Source organism: Littorina saxatilis, linkage group LG6 (genome assembly GCF_037325665.1).
Source record: "Littorina saxatilis isolate snail1 linkage group LG6, US_GU_Lsax_2.0, whole genome shotgun sequence".
In the NCBI taxonomy this organism is placed as follows: domain Eukaryota; kingdom Metazoa; phylum Mollusca; class Gastropoda; order Littorinimorpha; family Littorinidae; genus Littorina; species Littorina saxatilis.
The window spans coordinates 27327880-27347796 of NC_090250.1; the positions used below are offsets into that span (position 1 = coordinate 27327880).

Genomic DNA, 19917 nt, shown 5'->3' on the forward strand with positions numbered 1-19917 from the left:
TTGACAGGCCTTTTTGCTATGAAAATATTGATCGCTTGTTTATTTCTGGCTACTTAACGGTTTTGGAAAACTGGTTTTCAGAATAACATGGTTACCTTCGAAACCCAACACTTGACTTCTCAGCTTTGACTTTGAGCTAGGCTGGATACACATAGTTCCAAACATTACAGCATGAACACAACAGATCATTGTTTCCCTCCATTTATTAAGAATTTGAAATACCAGATGAGCTTGATTTCTTTTTGTTGAACAAACGCAACCTTCACAGCGTACTCTATCTTATGTGTGATTGCAAAATTCATCACAGGCGAAGGAGAATTATTACACAGTTCACAATTGCAAATGTTTGAAGTGTGCCACGGGGTGCATATTTAATAGACAATGTTGGAAAATAATTTTGTTGTCAGGTTTGCAATGGGATGCTTCTCTTAAAAACAGTCAATAGCAAGCAGCTTGTCTCCCCACATGGTCAGCACACACGCGAGGAGACTAACTGCTCGATAGTCAGGGGCCTATGTTATGTAGGAAATCGTGCCTCACTGTTTTGAAGAGAATCAACTCTTACAACCAATACAAACCCAATAGAGTTAATTCCGAACATCATTTATTATAAAGCACTAGCTGGTGATTGTCAACAGCTTTAACCTTCGCCGTAGGTCGTGAGTACTTTAGTAACAGTCCGGACTTTAATTGCGAATATCTCGAAAACTAGGTGGAATTCTGTAATGAGCTTTTGGAAATGCCTCAAACACCTAAAAATCTATTATCTCCTAAACCCGCATTAAAATTGATTGACAGGTAATTAAATAAACAAAGGTCAAACATCGACTATCTTCGCAGCACGTCGTGAGTACTTATGTAACCATACTTCTAACAGTGTAAGGGAGATAATTGTGGGTTCGATGTCAAAATAAAAGCTGAGTTATGGTTCCTGTTTATTTCAGGTAAGAATTAACTTGGTGCGTAATTACACACGTAAAAGATAAATGTAAGTACAAAATCGGAAATATATTTAGTTTGATAATCTAATTCAATGAAAAGCCTGATTTCTGTATTTTTTCCTTTTTTTGTTTACCCATGCATGTTTTTCCTTCTTTGAGAAGTATGGTTACATAAGTACTCACGACGTGCTGCAAAGAATGTTTTTAGCGACCTACGGCGAAGGTTAATAAGTCTTGTATCACATTAGCATCACAAAGGTATCGTGAGTATAGAGACCAGAGCAAGCAAGTCCTGACCAAAGCACAGCAATTAAGTAGTGATTGATCAACAAAAATGTATGTCTGGTGACATGCTTAACAATTCATATAAGTTACAGCCACATCACCACAATTAAGTACCAACAGGATAAGCAATTTTTTTTTAAATCTCATTACAATTTACATATGTGTAAACACTCATATTTGCGCATAATTATTGCATTTTGATTGAGCTGTTGATTATACAAAAATCAATAATTCGATTATGCAAAAACTTTGGTAAAAGCTGGGATAACATTTACAGGAATGTGTTTCTTCTGGATCGCTGCCCTACACGCCACCAGGCATGAAAGGCAGTAAGTAAGTTTCTTCTGGAACAAACCTGGCCTTGTTTTCTTCAACGTGTGTGTGTGTGTATACATCGATTCCGAGAAAACTCCGGGGCCCGGTAGCTCAGTTGGTAGAGCACTGGACTTGTGATCGAAAGGTCGCAGGTTCGAATTCGGGCCGGGACGGACACGGGTCAACTTTATGTGCAGACCCAGAGACGGAAGCCATGTCCCACCCCCGTGTCATCACAATGGCACGTAAAAGACCTTGGTCATTCTGCCATAAGTGCAGGTGGCTGAATACACCTAAACACGCAGACACCTGGGTAGCGCGACTCCGTTGCTGCTAGCTTTCCACTGGGAGGAAGCGACCCGAATTTCCCAGCGATGGGACAATAAAGTAATGAAAATGAAAAAAAAAATGAAAAAAACTGCTAGACTGATCTTCGTGAAATTTCACATGAGAGTTCCTGGTTAAAATAGTAAATATGGTAAGATCAATTTGTGAAGTGTGCATCTGTATTATGCTTGGTGTTAAAATATGATTGCCAATTGCAAGTTGTGGTACAAAATCCGTGAATGAGAAATACTGTCATATTTGACTTGAAGATAACAAAATTGCCAGTTACAACGGTGTACAAAAACCTAACTGTATATGCAATACTGAGACTTGGGTTGGGTTGGGGGGGGGGGGGGGGGGTGATAGGGTTTACTGTATCATGAACTGGAATTCTGCTTCATGAGGTTCAAGAAACGACTTGCGTAACTAGGAATAATGTGTCTATCCATATCAACACCTGGGAGGTGAGTTATTTCCCCTGGACTATACAAAAAGTGCAATAACCACAGTAGCCTCCTCAAATGAAAATGCAACCATTTTTGGTTCATAACCACTTGACAACCACAATTTTGAACAGGAAAATAATTATGCAACCCACTCGTCTCAGCTGTAAAGTGCCTCTTCAATAGTAAGAATGTAATAATAACCAAAAAGCAGTGAATTAAGCAGCGCCAGCATTTTGTTTATGATGAGCAAAATTAATTAGGGCATTGTACCTTTTTCCCTGCTCCATTTTTCTCTTGCTCTGGCCAGTAAGTTAAAATGGCAAAAGGCTTGTTAATACTTAAAAAAAAATCAATATCCAAAAAGTTTAAAAATACTTTAAAAAACCCTGTTGCAGGGATGTACATGATGTACAAGAAGTAGCAATAGCCTCATACCTTATATTACAGCAAAACATTGCTCCGCACAACAAGTAAGGTAAAGCCTGTCCTTAATTGAGCGAAAGACCGGCACGGTGGCCTAGTGGTAAGGCGTCCGCCCTGTGATCGGGAGGTCGTGGGTTCGAACCCCGGCCGGGTCATACCCAAGACTTTAAAATTAGCAATCTAGTGGCTGCTCCGCCTGGCGTCTGGCATTATGGGGTTAGTGCTAGGACTGGTTGGTCCGGTGTCAGAATAATGTGACTGGGTGAGACATGAAGCCTGTGCTGCGACTTCTGTCTTGTGTGTGGCACACGTTAAATGTCAAAGCAGCACCGCCCTGATATGGCCCTTCGTGGTCGGCTGGGCGTTAAGCAAACAAACAAACAAACAAAAAATTGCGCAAAGTCGACTACGCGAAGTATATGCTTTGCCAAGCTGGCCGCACGGAGCTTTAGCACTGAGTTTTCGGAAAAAAGACTTTGCGAAGTCAACTTCGGGCTCAATCAAGGACTGCCTTTATGCTCATGAACCCATGGCCATTCGTGTTACACAGCAAAACTTTCTTTCTTTCTTTCTTTATTTGGTGTTTAACGTCGTTTTCAACCACGAAGGTTATATCGCGACGGGGAAAGGGGGGGAGATGGGATAGAGCCACTTGTTAATTGTTTCTTGTTCACAAAAGCACTAATCAAAAAATTGCTCCAGGGGCTTGCAACGTAGTACAATATATTACCTTACTGGGAGAATGCAAGTTTCCAGTACAAAGAACTTAACATTTCTTACATACTGCTTGACTAAAATCTTTACAAACATTGACTATATTCTATACAAGAAACACTTAACAAGGGTAAAAGGAGAAACAGAATCCGTTAGTCGCCTCTTAAGACATGCTGGGGAGCATCGGGTAAATTCTTCCCCCTAACCCGCGGGGGGTTTCTTCGGGCTCAATTAAGGACTGCCTTTATGCTCATGAACCCATGGCCATTCGTGTTACACAGCAAAACATGAAACTCCTATCCGCAGTGTTGGAACATTCGCCAATACAAAAGAATCAAAAGCACCCAAACTGTAAAAGACTGAGCACCTGAATGCTCATGCCTATCATACAGCTACACATCAAAAGCTTACCACAGTTGTAAAATATGTCCAAAGCTTACAGCAGTTTTAAAACACATTTCAACACAAACAAAACAAAACCACTAAAAGTGCAATGTTTTGGCATCAGCAGTAAACAAGTATAGTCAAACCTGTTATTTTACCCCGAACTCGGCATATGATGCCTGTATGGCCGGGTTAAAACGGTCATACACCTAAAAATCAACTGGTGCAAAAACATGAGTGAATGTGGGAGTTTTCAGCCCATGCATGAAGAAGAAGAAGAAGTCAAACCTGTTTATAACGACCACCCCAGGGACCCACTAAAAGTGGTTGTTATAGACAGGTGATTGCCATGGAACGGTGAATTATATAGAAAATGATTGTCATGGAATTCTTCTGACGGTCAGGTGGTAGGGGCGGATCACAGCCTTTTCAAGGGGGGGTTTCCAAACTTCTTTTAGGGAAAATGTGTATGAAAATCAAGGAAAATGGAGCAATCTGGTGCAATTTGAGCACGTTTTTCTTTATTTTCAATTTTTTTTTAGGCTAGGGGAGGTTTCCGGAAACCCCCCCTGGATCCGCGCGCCCCTGGGTGGTCATTATCAAGTGTACATCAAAGAAGAAGAACAATGGTGACTGCGCATGAGAGCCATACATAAAAATATACTTTACTCACGTGGGAATGAAGAATACGAAACAAACAACAGCAACGTTTCAAACCCTAAGGTCTTCTTCAGGCACAATCATAGACAAAGTTAAAACGTTGCTGTTATTTGTTTCCATATGCTTCGTTCATACGTGAGTGCGGTATTATTTGGGGGGTCTTTTTCTTGTACATCAAAAATCTGAATTCAGCAGCCGAACAAAATTCAGATGTGGTGTGAGAGCACACCGGGACAAGAAACAGGTGTAAGGACAGCAACAACAAAACACACAAAAATCTGAATTCAGCCTGAAATCAGTTCTACACTGGTCGTGCCACAACAAGGAACACACCGGATGGGTTGACCCTCACAGTGAGAGTTGACGAGGGTTTGAACAGGCCTATGAACTTTCCTGTAAAACCCTCTGTGATGTTGTAAGAACCGGCACCGGTCAGTCCAAGCTCCGTGAGTTTTGTTTCAACTTGTTTGGGTCCTCCGCCGTTGATGAGAAAGTTGAGGAAAGCCAGGGCAAAGCTGCCTTTGGGTGAGATAGGCCTCATCCATACTTGCATGTCTCCTGCCTGCAACAGAAGAGTGTATAGAGCTTATGTGTGAACAAATATAATGCTAAAACCTGTATTAAAGAAAGAAAGATATAGGAAGAAGTAAAATATAAACGGCACCCAGGAGCTTCGTTTGTGCATTGACATGAAAAGGTATTCAAGACACATTCTCAAGAATATTCACAAAAAGGGTAAAGTTTAATTTTGTTTAAAGGGAGCTGATAGAAAGACAGAAAGAAAGAACAGGAGAAAAAAAATCTGACAGGCTGGATGGCTAATTCCCTTCAAACACGTTCTTTCTGCTTACCCTTATTTCTTAAGGTCTTCACACACACTCACTCTCTTTCTCTCTCTCTCACACATGCATGCATGCACACACACACACACACAAACTTGCACTTACCAAGAGCTGAGTGCCAGGAATGCCCAGTGGGTCCTGGTTGATTGCAATGATGTTTTTGTTGAGCAGCAGTTCCCTCGACTCCTCTCTGATGTTGCGCAGGTCGTTGGACATGAGAAGGGGACCGGCCAGGATCGCCCATATGGCCATCTGTACTCGCTCTTGGTCATAGCTCAGACCATAGTTGCCCACAATTATCTGAAAAGGATCAATTACATGACAAAAATGTTGTCGAAAACAGCTTAAAAAGAAAACATGTAGTGGTTTAGGTAGCTCATGTCATGGCCATCTGTACATATCACTGTATTCTATCGTACTGGGATTTTTGTCAGTTCAGCGAGGTGGCCTTGCTGCTGGCGGGCTAATTATAGTCGGACTCTTTCTTCCGCGCCGCGAGCCGAGCCGCGAAGCGGCTTGCCTCTCAGTTAGTCAGTCTGGAATCTGTCAGGGAAAATGGCGGTCTGCTGAAAATACGTGATTCTTTGTGTGAAAATGGGATCGTTTCCGTGACTTGAGCCGTGGATTACGTTCATCTTGTCTATTTGGTTACTCTGATATACAGGCTTTGTGTTTGTGCAAAGTAGAGGTTTTCTTCTGACTCGTTTTGTTTGATTTTGTAGCAATACTGAAATCACTCATACTAACACGTGCTTCTTTGTTCCTCTTGAAAAAACCAGAATGTGCGCGTTGTGTACCATTTTCTAACCACACTCAATGTTGATAGCAGCCACCAACTGTGTTTTTTATGTTGCCGTCAGTAAGTACTTAGTGTAAACTGTGTGATAGAGTGAGAATAAGGTTGCGTGCAGGGTGTTTGTGTTTGATTTCTGGAGCAGTTTTGTGCCGTAATTTTTGTTAACTCACGCGCTGCACGGTGCTCGGAACAGGCACTCGATACAAGACACTTGTTTTATGCAGTACGACAATCACTGTGGCTGTAGACTCTAGTGCATTTCATCTTTTCTGTTTTTTTATTGCTTGTTTTGTTTTGCGTTTCCCCCCTTCTTTTTTGTTCTTCAGCATATGACGTATTTATTCCTGACTTAATTGTGATTGTAATTGTGCTTATATTCTTGCCTGTCTGTATGTGTGTACATGGTTTTGCTTGTTTATTGGTGTCAATTTCTTTCGATTTGTAGTCGCTCTATTTATTGATTTAAGGTGTCTCAGTTAAGAATGGCGGCAGTGCAACATACGGAAGATCTCCACATATTTAGGCTTGAAATTACACCCACTCTATTCCATTACAATGCACGTCATCTTTTCTTTTCTTAAGCATCTCAGAGAAATAACAACCCCAACTGTTGTGCTGTGTTGCTTTGTTTCGTTTTGTCTGTTCTGTTTTGTTTGCGATAATGAAAGAAACGTTAAATTGTCGTCGGATCGACGAGTTTTGTTTCCTGTGGTATATATGTTCTGCGCGAACTTAGAATCCGGTTTCATTCTAGAATGGACCGGGTCCAGGTTGGAATTCTAACCCTGCGCAAGTACAGGGGTGCCATTCTAGAATGAAACCCTTGAATAAAGGGGGCCGTAATGTTTGTAGGTAAGACAGAGTTGTCTTCCCTTGAATTATCTCCACCTGCACCTTCCCTTTGATAAGATGGGGCTGATTTGTCTACCCCTGAAAAAAATCCTTTGGCGATCTTGCGATGTCATGTCATGTCAAGAAAGTTGACACTCCTGAGTACGCAATAAACAAAGGCAGACCATAGCAAGGGGGACTACCAGGGCGGTATTGTTTGCAGGGCAGTTGTTTTTGTGATGAGAGCCGGTTGCGGCCGCTTGCAATGTCAGCGCTGTCTCCCTCTCGGAAATGTCTGGTTTTTTGACAATTTTTTTCACAGACAGACAGACAGACAGACAGACGGTCAGACCGACTAACCGACAGACAGACCAACAGAAGGACAGAGTGAGTTATAGAGCTGTTGTCACAGGTTTAAAAAAAAGTTGACATTAACAAAAACAGAAATCAACAACAACTTTTGTCTGGTTTTATAATATTATGGGAAAAACATTGAAAGCAATTCATAGTAGTAGTACTACCACAACAAATACTCTCAAAGGGGAATTCCATGCCTAAAAGTTTGACAGTTTTTATTTAATCTATCAGAATCCCTACCTTCCAAACTGTGATATGCCCACGTTTCAAACTCTTCATGTATATGAATAAGATTAAGTCAGTCCGGAAATTTCCGTTCGTAGCGATCAGTGCTGAGTGTCTCTCAAAATCGTAATCACTTTCAGAACATCACATCACAATCCCAATTCACGATGTCTTTGAGTAAAGTGTAAAAAACCCGAAAAAAAACCCAACCAAACACACAAAAAACAAAAACAAACAGAAAATCCAGTTACAAGCGAGATCGTCAAAACACTGTCAGTCCGGAAATTTCCGTTCGTAGCGATCAGTGCTGAGTGTCTCTCAAAATCGTAATCACTTTCAGAACATCACAATCCCAATTCACGATGTCTTTGAGTAAAGTGTAAAAAACCCGGAAAAAAACCCCAACTAAACACACAAAAAACAAAAACAAACAGAAAATCCACATTTGTGGCTTTGGCTGTGTGATAGTCTAACTGAAATGACTATTCCAACTTGGACCCAAATTCCAACCTTGCGCAGGGCCGATTCTAGAATGGACCAGCAACAAGGGTTTCATTCTAGAATGGCACCCCTGTACTTGCGCAGGGTTAGAATTCCAACCTGGACCCGGTCCATTCTAGAATGAAACCGGATTCTAAGAACGCGCAGAACATATATACAAGTTTGTGAGAACAATAGTGAAAACACAGCCTGTGTTGAAAAACGTTCAAATCGACTTGTGTGCTGCTATTGGATTACTGATGTATGGCGCTGCAATGATACTAGTCAAAAGTCGTGTAGAGGAGTGGCCGTCAGGTAGGCTTTTTGTTTTCGTCACATGCAGCTAACAATTTGCATGAACATGTATTGAAAGACCGTTTTTTCTTTCTTTTATATTACAGGCATTAATTGCACTATTTTGAATTATATAAACGCAAAACAAATTTCACATGCGCACCATACGCATGCCTATAATATGTTTTGTAAATACGACTGTATATACTCTGTTGTTTGTATATATATTTTGCAAAGTGTTGTACATGTATATATCAGTGTACTTAGGGATTACCTTTGTCTTTTTTTCCAATATTTTGTGTTCTTTTATTGTGGCACATTGATTATGATGTTTTGTTTACTGTGTTGTCTTCTGTCCTCTTATAGATTGTGCCGTGCTTTGAGATGTTGGGTTTCCTGTTGATTTAACTGTAGCATGCATGTGTTTTTCAGATCTGTAAGGTGTGGTATAATTATTTACTTGAAGAGCAAACACCTTTTTTAATTTTCTCATTTATCCTTTTTTCTGTCTTGTAAATTGTGGCATGTTTTATTTTATATAACTGACAAGTAGTATCCACTGTGTTGTCTTTTGCTAAATATTATGGCGCTTCGCGGGAGTTCCGGGTGTTAAGCGCAAGCAGGTGTTTATTATCAGCAGCTCACAGACTGATTACCAGTACACAGCCAGCGAGCCAGCCTTGTCGGCATCAGCTTACCGCTGTGTTTGCTGGCTGCCCGCGGCATATTCAGCATTTCTCAGTTCAAGCGCCAGTGGCAGTGTGTGGGAAAGACAGGGAAGGGGGAAGGGAGAGAGCTAATAGGAGGGATGGAGGTTGCTTTGGCGAGCTATTTTTAACTCCAGCTGACCGTGCATGGAATGGAATACAGTGATATGCCTGACTATATGGCTCAAATCAAAAAGGTTTTATTCAATGGTCAGCAGGATGTTAAACCAACTTTTTAAGATCAGTTCAGACACATGCAAAAACTTGTTTTGAGTCAATGTTTACCACCTAATTAGGATGAGCAAACACATGCTAAACAGAGAAAGAGAAGAACTTCGGAAAGAGAAAGGATGAAAAAATAGAGGGAGAGAGGGAGGGAGGGGTTAAACGGGAATAAAAGAGGAAGAGAGAGAGACAGACAGAAATACAGACAAGAAGGGGACAAAATTATCAGGGAAACAGAATCCTTGTAGCTTATAAAGCAAGTGCAAACCTGATCAGGATCGTTGAATGCCCCTGGATGTGCAATGGCACTCAGGTTGACGGCGTTTTTGCCAAAGAATGACATAATATCCTGCACGATGGCCCACGAGTCCTCAATGTCCCGAGAGTTGCGCCAAATGTTGCACACCTCCGCGATCTGAGTATAGTTGGCCTGCAAAGACACAAAAGAACAGTATTTTCTCTGGAAAAAAATGATCCGTTTGACATTTCGTTCTTTAAAAAGTACGTCCTCTCTTGTCCAAACGTCCCATAATATACAAACAAAATTAATGCTGTATCACTTTGACAAATTTATTCTTATTATATACAGGGTCCCCACTGGTTTTTAGAAACAAAATTCCATGACTTTTCCATGACTTTCCATGAGCCTCAATAACATTTTCCATGACTAGATCCACAGGTCGCCATTTCCGAACACGCAAACTTTTTACGTCTTGTCACTACCAGTTTTGACCCTGGCTTGCTTTGCACTGAATTTGAGTCAGTTTCTACGCAGTGTCTCTTCGACAAGCAAGTCAAGCATTTGCTACGCAATCATATTATCGGTAATGTTTGCTGGTATTTCATTAAACTGGACCTGCCACTGTTTGTATCCATCTGCACTTTCGTAAATTCCGTTTCGTAACCGTCACTGTGACTTGACGAACTGTCATTTTTTTCACCGCGATACACAGTTCATTGCGAAGATCTTCCTCGGTAATTCGTTCCAATTCCGCATACTTTTTGTTGTCAAGAAACAACTCGAAAGAAAGTTTCAAACTCATCATCCTTCATCTTGCTTGTCGAAGCGCTAAAGTACTTTATCAATGCAAAAACAAAAGCAGAAAACTTTGACGAAACCGACTCAAATGCAGCGCAGACGACACGACGAGATAACGGAAGAAAGTGTGCCTCGCTTTGGCTCAAGAGCCGTTAAAAATACCGTTATTCTCGTATGCAAATGTGACCCGTTCTCACAAAAGGGGGCCTAAGTCGGAATTTGGATATTTGGAGTTATGCATATCACTGGAAACTGCATTTAATAAGCTTTAATTTGATACCAAAAAGAAGTTTGTGTGAAAAAAATTGCGGAAGTTAAGTAAGTTACAACCGGACCATGTTCAAGGACGCCATTTTGAGAAAATCGCGATTTTTTCCTTCCCTAATTATAGTGTTGTGAGCGAATTTGTGTCTTTGAAGACATAATTAACACATTTAAATAATAAAACTCAACAAAATATTTCGGAATATGAAAGATTAGGGTATAAAGAGGTCATAAATGCAAAAAAATGAAAATCACCCAAGTAGGCCCTCGCTGCCTTTCTCAGCCGATAGCTCGGAACGGCTCGCTGCGACTTAGGCCCTCGTTTGTGAGAACGGGTCACAAATACGAACGAGAAGTTGGTCATACGAACAAGCCTTGTGCTGGCGACACAAATCGCTGCTGGTTGTCAAAGAGGGGGGGGGGAATGGCTGGGCAACGAAAATCACCGCTGGCGTGCTAAAGGTTAATTTAATCTTGCTTTCTTATTTTTGTTAAATTCCATGACTTTCCATGACTTGAATTGAAATTCCATGACTTTCCAGGCCTGGAAAATTAAAAATCAAATTCCATGACTTTCCAGGTTTTCCATGACCTGTACGAACCCTGTATATATATACTGGCCAGCACAAACAGTAAACAAGCAACTCTCCCTATAACACAACTTAGCATACAATAAAGAATAATGATAAGGATATGATTTCATATAGTTATGTGAGGTTACCCTCATGGAAATTCAGGCTGCTTTCTCCATGGGGAAAGCAAGCTGCCATACAGTATACGGCGCTACCCTTTATTTTGTTCCTGCATGTGTCTATTCATGTTTTTAATCCCTGAGACTTTCACTGTGAAATTTCAGAGTTCTTTTTTGTGCGCATGGGTGCACACAGGGGTGTTCGGCCACTGAGGAGAGTCTGCACAAAAATGACTCTGGGAATTAAATCCCTCGCCGAACATGGGGATTGAACCCCCGCTGATAAGCGACAACTGGTTTTGAAGCCAGCACCGCTACCGACTAAGCTATTTCCCCGCCCCTGTGTAAGCACTACAAATTACATACTTAGCCACGTTTTACTTGAAGAACAATTAAAAAACTTAGTCCATACAGTCGCACCAGACAACTAAGAAGTTAGTACAATCAGACCTGGGAACCCCTGTTTTGCATTTGGAGTATAATGTATACAGCCTTGAAACAAACTTTTTTTTTTCTTCATAGATTTTTATTCAGCACATGCAATTATGATAATGAAACAATGCACATCAGACATTAATTAAAGACATGTAAGAGATCCATTTTGTGGTATGTTTGGCAGATGACATGGACATAAAATGCGTACATTTATCTACTTTATAAGCGTACGAAAGATCATGCAAAAATGTATTCAATCTTGGTTTCATGTTTAAAATTCTACATTTATATACGTGAAATTTGGCAATCAATAAGATATGATCAAAACCGTCGTCAGTTTTAATTTTGTCATCCCAACCAAATAATACAAGTATAGGGTTAAGCGATAGCCTGGAACAATTTTGACAGTTATCTTTTAAACAGTTCTCAAAATCAGCCCAGAAGGCGCGAGCGTGCTCACATTGCCATAAGTAATGAAAAACAGTGTCTCTTTCCGTTTTGCAAAAACTGCAAACGTTACTAGCAAGCACACCCATGTCCCTAAGGACTGAGTTTGTTACAAGAACTCTATAGTTTATTTTCATCTGAAACCACTTTACAGGCATGAAAACTGAAAAAAAAAAAAATACTGAAAAAAAAATTCGAAGGCGCGTAGCGCCAAGTTTTGCAGGCGCATAGCGCCAAGTTTCGCAGGCGCGAAGCGCCAAGACTTCTAGGGGGGTCCGGGGGCATGCTCCCCCGGAATTTTTTTTTTTCAAGGGTGCAATTTGGTGCAATCTGGGGCTATCTGAGCCTTAAAATTGGATTCAAACATGGCCCTAAAACTATTTTACTATAACTGTGACTAGGAAAAAAAAAAAAAAAAAAAAAAAAAAAAAAAAATAAAGAAAAAAAAATTTAAAAAAAGGAAAAATACGGAAGAAAAAAAATATACGGTTTATTTTTTTCAAAAATACGGAAAATACGGAAAATACGGAGAATTTTCATGCCTGCACTTTAGTTTTATCTCTGTAATTTTCCTTGTTTTGGCAAACACTTTAGGCCAAACAATGTCTGTTGCCAGGATCCTTTCCCAGTTTTTACATGCATTTGGAATAAGTGGGTCACCCATTAAAATGTTGTAAAATGATTTTGCTCCTCTGTCAGCTTTTATTATTAACGAGTACGCTTTCGTTGTTAAAGCACCATTAAGATCAACAATAGTAAGATGTCGTTTACGCAGCGCACTTTTCACAGAGCTAATACAGCCATAAAAATCTAAAATTGGAACATGGACATCAAGCTTTTCCTGTAGCTCTTGAAGTGTTATAAATTCCCCATTATCATGTAAAATATCTTTTACAAAATACACTCCATTGTATGACCAATCAACAAAGTGAAAAAATGAGTTACCAATCTTAAACTTATTATTGAAAAAAATTGGTTCCATCAAAAATTCATCTGAATTATCAATTTTTACCTTGTCAAAAAATTCCAATGTAGCATTAAAAACATCTTTCCAAAACGGATTCACAGTTTTGTTTCTAAGCAATAATGCTGGACCATAATTAGTTAACAACCCAACCTCAGGACATAAGATTTGTAATATCTGTTTCCATTTTGGATTCTCGGTTTGTGACAAGAGTTTTTTCATCCAGATAATTTTCAGTGATTTTATGTAATTCCCAATGTGGGGGATGTTAATGCCACCATTTTGAACTGTTTGCACAGCTACGGTTCTTTTCACTTTGTCATTTTTTTTGTTCCACACGAATTCAAAACATCGTTTTTGTAGTTGTTGGATAATATGGTCTGGTGGATTAGGTAGCAAAATCCACAAATATATGAGTTTTGACAAAATCAATGATTTGAGTATAGCCACACGACCAAGGGGAGTAATTGACCGCTTTGACCAAATATTAAATAGTTTTTTTGCCTCATTGAATTTATCTGTTATGTTGAGTTCTGCCATTTGTCTTAAGTCATTAGTGAACCAGAGCCCAAGGATTTTAAACTGTGTTGGATTCCAAGTCATGTTTAGGTTTTCTAAGTATTTTAAATTTGAGTTTCTCATTCGTCCAAGCCAAACGTTGCAAGTTTTCTCGTAGTTAAGTTTTAATCCAGATATATTTTCAAAGAAATCTAGTTCAGAAAAGAGTTCTTCATAGGATTCTTCATCACCCTTTAACATCAATGAGGTATCGTCTGCAAACTGACTCACTTTATGTTCTGTTCCCGAGATGAGTAAGCCTTTAATGTTATCATTATCCCGAATTCTACAAGCGAGAAGTTCAGCACACAAAATAAAAAGGTAAGGTGAGATGGGATCACCCTGGCGACAGCCGCGCTCTACTGAGAAACATCTAGAAGCTTTCCCATTAACTATTACTGAAGACTTAATATTAGTGTAAAATGCTTGTATCCATCGTTGTATATCCTCTCCAAATCCAAAACATTTTAAAACACCGTGCATGTATTGCCAGTTAACACTATCGAAGGCTTTCTCAAAGTCAATTGAGACTAACAGCCCTGGTAAATCGCTTTCTTTTAAATAATCAATGATATCGTACAAAAGCCTTAGATTATCACCTATGTATCGACCAGCAATAAATCCCGTTTGGTCTTCATTGATCATTTTTGGTAATATTTTCTTTATGCGATTAGCTATACAGGAAGACCCGATTTTGTAAGTAACATTCAGTAAAGAAATAGGCCGCCAATTTTTCAAGTAGTCTCTGGATTTATCTCCCTTAGGAATACACACAATAATCCCCTCTTTTTGCGTTATAGACATTTCCTTTTTTTCAAAACCTTCATTTAAAGATCTAACCACAAAACTGCCTAGTTGTTTCCAAAAATATTTGAAAAACTCAACAGTCATGCCGTCAGTCCCAGGACTTTTTCCATTTGTCATGTTCTTTAGTGCAATTGATGCTTCTTGTAATGTTATTACACCCTCTAGATTTGCAGCTTCATCTGCTGAGAGTTTAGGCAGTGATTGTGCATAGTTATCCAGATCGATATTTTGAACTTCTCTTTCAGAGTATAGATGTTTGTAGAAGTCTTTTGTTTCTTCTAGCATATCATTGGTTTTTGTCAAATTTTGTCCTGTATTTGATATTAGTTTAAACATTTGTTTACTAACATAATGTCTTTTTTCTAAGTTGCAAAAGTATTTTGTTATTTTTTCACCTTCTGCTGCCCATCGTGCTTTGCTACGTAGCAATATTCCTTGTATTTTATTTGCCTTCAAACAAACTTGGTGTATTTACAGAAAAATGAGCGTACTCTACACAGCATTTGAACATCCATGATTTAACCATGCTTTGCACGCGTCCGTTAATTACGTTTATCAATTTATTTAAAACAAATGCTTCTTTCAATGTTTACTGACAAAAATTTTAATCATGTGTCAACATACTGGGTCGTCTTCGGGATGCGCTTGTAAAGAAAAATAGTCTAGGAATTGTTCTCATCGTATTTTTATCCCACTGACCAAACTGATCGTATTCTAGCCAATCAAGCGTACAAAATACAGCAAAATCAAATGGGTTCCCAGGTCTGTACAATGCATTCAATGTCCATTCATTGAAGGTTCCTTTTGGGGTGAAAGAGGTGGGGGAGAGGGGGAATGAAAGAGTTATGACTTTAAATGATTTCATACTGACCGATGGATGAAGATGAGACATGTAAACCGGCCAGCTGCAGGAATAGAGAATCGGCCTCCCTGTACGATTCAGCCACTGACCCATTATTGGGTAGGCTGGAAAATACAAACAGTCAGCTTGTTGTGTTTATGTATTAAAAACAGCTGCTGTGGTTCACAACAAAAAGGAGCCTTAATGCACATTCAAGAATTCATGAACTGGGCTAGGTTCTTTTTCTTGTGATTGTCTCTTTATCATTTGTATGTCCGTCCACTATAAATACCACTATGTTGACTTAGTGGTAAATGTTTTATTTTCTTAAAGGTGGTCGTCTACATTTTTGCTTTTTTTCAATAATCTTATGGTTAGATTTTCGATAAAAAAAATATGTCAATTACATGATGAATGAACCATGGGGAAAAAAGTTATAGAAAAAATAATATATGTAAAAAAAGATTTTATTTTTGGGTAGCGTGACTCACACTTCCAATATTTTGTTTTCTGTTTGCTGAGAACGTGTGCTTTGCCTAAAAATACTGGCCAATCAAATTCATGTCACTATGCTTATAGCCACGCCCAAACAAGTGCAGCAACAGTTTGACACTGGAGCGCTGTCCAAGCTTTTTTTTAAACGCACGAAATGCACGGGATTTGAGAGGAGTTTTGCGCTTGGCATTTTCCAAATAAGGATATCCTACTATGAGTACTACGCTGGAATAATACAATGAATTTTCAAACGGCTACACTGGCTTCGTCTTTCCTGATCGAAAGGGGGTGTATTGTTGATATTTGTAGATAATAGACTCTGCATTTTAATGGTCAAATGGCAATTTCGGTATAAAAATGTAGACAAGGACCTTTAATGAATGAATGTAACCTAACAACTCCCCTTATTTGTTTTGTTTTTTAATTCTTGAAAGATTTCATTCAAAATAATCTGACAAAACAAAATCTACAACGTGACGATCTTGAAACAGAGGTTTCACTGTATAAATATCCCTGTCATCTGCAAGGTACACTCTTCATGTCAGTCAACACAAAGAAGAACATTGTTTAGTTTTACTTAAACCTAGCTGAGTACTCACAGATAGGGAATTCTGTGGCTGTGGAGAAACATCCATCCATTTTAAAGGAGTCCACCCCCCACTCTGCAAAACTCATGGCATCGCTTTCCATGAAGAACTTGCTGCCAGGGTAACCGCCGCAGGTTTTAGTGCCCATATCTCCATAGATTCCAAGTTTTAATCCTCGCTTATGCATCTGGAACAGACCATGACATGGTAAAAATAATGAAAATAGTTACAGCTGCTTAAGCTTCTTGACAAGAAAAGCTGAATAAAAAACCCAAGACGGGTTGTTTTATGGAACATTTAGTAATTGACAATTAAGTAAACATTATTGAATGTCATAAAAATTAACCCGTTTTGTTTTTAAATTCTTAATTCTGGAACATGAACAGTCTATATGTTTTGCATTTCTGGACCAATGTATTCAGTCAGCAGTTACAAATACAGTCAATTATTTTTGTGTGAAGTGTTCAAATAAGACTCCCTCACTACCCAGAACTGATTGTCTCAGATGTTTATAGGGTCTTATCAGAGGGGTTTCATTGTATCAAGGTGCACCAGAAAAACTTCAACAGTAATCAGTGCCTCACATAGTCAGCCAAGAATTTAATTCCAGAAGGGAATCGTTCAGGGTCTGCCTGTAGTGTGCCATCCTTATCTCTCTCCAGGGCGGACCAACAGTCATCAATGTTGACGTACACATAGCCTGCATCCCGGTAACCATCGGAAACCAGGTGGTCAGCCATCTCCATGTATAGTTTTTCACTGAAAGTGAACAAATGCATTAATTTATTCAGTTTGAGATCCAAATTAAAATGAGCAGTGATAAAGGCATTTGGTGACCAGATTAGAGTTTGCACTATGACTTGTTAACTGTGTGTCAAGTCGTTATTTTGGGGAACCTATGTATCCTCAACACCTCACTTAATAGGCCATCAATGTATCTAAAACTCACCGACAGTTTCAAGCTTCAACAACCAGTATGTACAGAGAAATAACAACAAAACTTTCAAAAACATGTCAGAATGGAGCAGCTCAGAAATTACCGTAAACTACCTTGTAATCGCCCTACTTCCGTATGCACCACTTTCAATGGAAAGTAAGGTGTGGGCGTTTTCTTGGTACTGTACCCCGTAAATTTTGACCCAAAGTAAGGAGAGGGCGTTCGCTCCATACTGGGCGCTCACAATGTAGTTTACGATATCTTACCTTATGCAGTCCTTTGGATATGTCTTGCAGTCTGTGACACATCTGTACCGTACCCATGACAACCAGCCCATGGGAGGCGTGAGCGCCAAACCGTTGTCCAGACAACTGCAGTGCCAGGCAACCAGGCTTATTGTCAGGAGCCATACAGCTGCTATGTTTGCCATGGTGATCAGAGGCCTGATGTTTTGTCAGCTTTAAGTCTGCAAATAGACAAACAAATGTCAACGCTTGCAGTTTGCACTCTTGCCTTAGGTGATTTTCTTTATTTCTCCTTTTACTTTGTTTTAGTGCAAAGACCATATCACGTTAAAAGAATTAATGCTCAGGTGTACACGAAGTACAAAGTTTGTCTTTCGTCATATACTTCAATCATTTTGTCTTTTTGTTTTGACAGCAGGAAAACAGTTATTGGTTCAGCAGCATAAAATTAAAAATCAAAATAGGGTCAGTAGAGTTACAGGATTTTTTTCTTCCGTTTTCTGTTGAATTTATACATGCTGCTACAACCACATGCACCAATGGGTTTATGTGTTCAATCAGCCTAAACAAATGTCAACATACAATGGTAGATTTGTTTTTAAAGCCAAAGCCTTTTCAATTTCAGATCTATAAAGGGTACAGGGATGTTGCCACAAATTCATACCTATAGGACAAATGTCCTGAGCTCTTCGGCATCAATAGGACATTTGACTGCTTTCAGACATTTTAATAGGACATTATAATTGTGTGCAAAACACAAAATTATCATGTGCAAACACACATATCATAATCAGTACATGCACCAAGATTGTGTGCAGGACACACACAAAAGAGAAACAAACAAACGAAAAAAAGACCAAAAACTTCAGCACTATCACGAAAAGAATATTATCAAATATCGCGCTGTCCGAAGGAATGGAGTTCTTATCGGACCATGACCGCGCTCAGTTAAAAACGATAGGACATCTGACTGCAATGCGGCAATGTGAATCGGACATTTGAGCCTTGTAATCGGTCTATGTCCGATGCCTATGTCCGATGCCTAACGACATCCCTGAGGGTATAAGGCCAAAAAAAAAAATAGGTGTGGTTACGGTAACATAGCCAAAAAAAATAGGGTAGGTAGGTAGGCAATCACTTTTTTTTTTTTAAACTTTTTTTTCTAATGTGTACAAATTAAACCTACTTGACAGGGAAATAAGTGTGCGACACGGGCGCTTTCGCTTTCATTGCGTTTTTTGCACTCGTTTTTTTTGTTGTTTTTTTGACAAATGTAATAAAAAGTTATAGGATCGGCCCCTAAAAATAGGGTAGGTCGGGTTACCGTAACCACACCTATTTTTTTTTTAGGCCTAAGTATAACTTAGTTGTTATGTTCATTCTTTGAAGAGTGGCAGTAAAATTCAATAATGAATGCTAGTGCCAATGCCAATCAGAATTCTATCATTACTGTCAATTTAGAGTTTGCAATTTGACTGGAATAGGCCTATTCCATTCTTGCCTTGTTCACAATCTCAATAACCTCATGTTGACATGAGAATTTTTTTTTCTCCTTCTGCTACCGCCTGCTATGATTGAAAGTTGAAACATCCCCGGGGTTAAAACTAGGACACTAACAAGAAACCATAACAGACATAGATCTACAACTTCCTGTGCTTTGTTTCGTTTTGCACCTTCAAATCTCTTCAATGCCAACAATGTCAGCTGCAAAACAGGAAGAAGGCCGGTCACCGGAGCGAAAGAACGGCGATAGACATTGAAAGAACATTTCGCGCGGAAGAAAATTTTGAGTTTCATCTTAGCATTCCAACCTGGAAGATGTTGCGGTCGATGTAACAATCTAGAAGCACTGTAATCCGTCAATCTTGACGCAGTTTGACAAAAAGCAAAAGTAAAAACAACTTGAAGATTGTTTACACTGAGGCAGCCATTAGCTTTTCTAGCTTAGGGGAAACAACTCTAGTTCCCTTTGAAGTGATCCTTCGGAATTTCTGTTCTCCGATGGAGACACAACTCAGCGTTTCTTCTTCTTCTTCTTCCCGTGGGGGACCGGATCCAATTTCTTGGATGTTGAAGGTCCCGCGGTGATGTCCATACACTGTTGGCCCCCATTGCGGTCTGTGCCAGTCGTGTAAGGAAGTTAAAAAGCCAAAGCTGGGGGAGGGGGGGGGGGGGGGGGTATGGGGGGTGCAGGAGGGCAGTGGAGAGGAGCTTGGCTAGGTTTTGGGGTTATTAAAACTTTGTACAATCCATCAACGGCTATGGGAGGGAGGTGGATGGCTGCAGGGCTCTGCTGCCACCGAGTCGTGACATGAACGACTCAAGGGAGGGGGCGGATGTGGTGGAGATCGGGAG

General features: G+C 39.7%; 1 protein-coding gene across 1 annotated transcript; it reads right to left on the reverse strand.

The window, feature by feature from the left end:
- Window positions 1-185: 185 nt before the first annotated feature.
- LOC138968888 (alpha-N-acetylgalactosaminidase-like) lies at window positions 186-19511 on the reverse strand. The gene is made up of 8 exons (XM_070341559.1): window positions 19374-19511; window positions 17584-17783; window positions 16965-17139; window positions 16393-16567; window positions 15329-15423; window positions 9521-9682; window positions 5443-5637; window positions 186-5057 (listed from the first exon to the last, which is right to left on the reverse strand). The coding sequence occupies exons 2-8, from the start codon at window positions 17745-17747 to the stop codon at window positions 4797-4799; spliced, it is 1227 nt and encodes a 408-aa protein (XP_070197660.1). The 5' UTR covers window positions 17748-17783; window positions 19374-19511; the 3' UTR covers window positions 186-4796.
- Between the last annotated feature and the right edge of the window lie 406 nt (window positions 19512-19917).

Coding starts and splice junctions, on each gene's coding strand:
- LOC138968888 (XM_070341559.1), bottom strand. CDS start 17,747: ATGGCAAACATAGCAGCTGTATGGCTCCTGACAATAAGCCTGGTTGCC. Junction 9,683..15,328: donor TGTCTCATCTTCATCCATCG/GTCAGTATGAAA, acceptor GTGTCTTTGCAG/GCCAACTATACTCAGATCGC. Junction 5,058..5,442: donor TTCCTGGCACTCAGCTCTTG/GTAAGTGCAAGT, acceptor CTTCTGTTGCAG/GCAGGAGACATGCAAGTATG.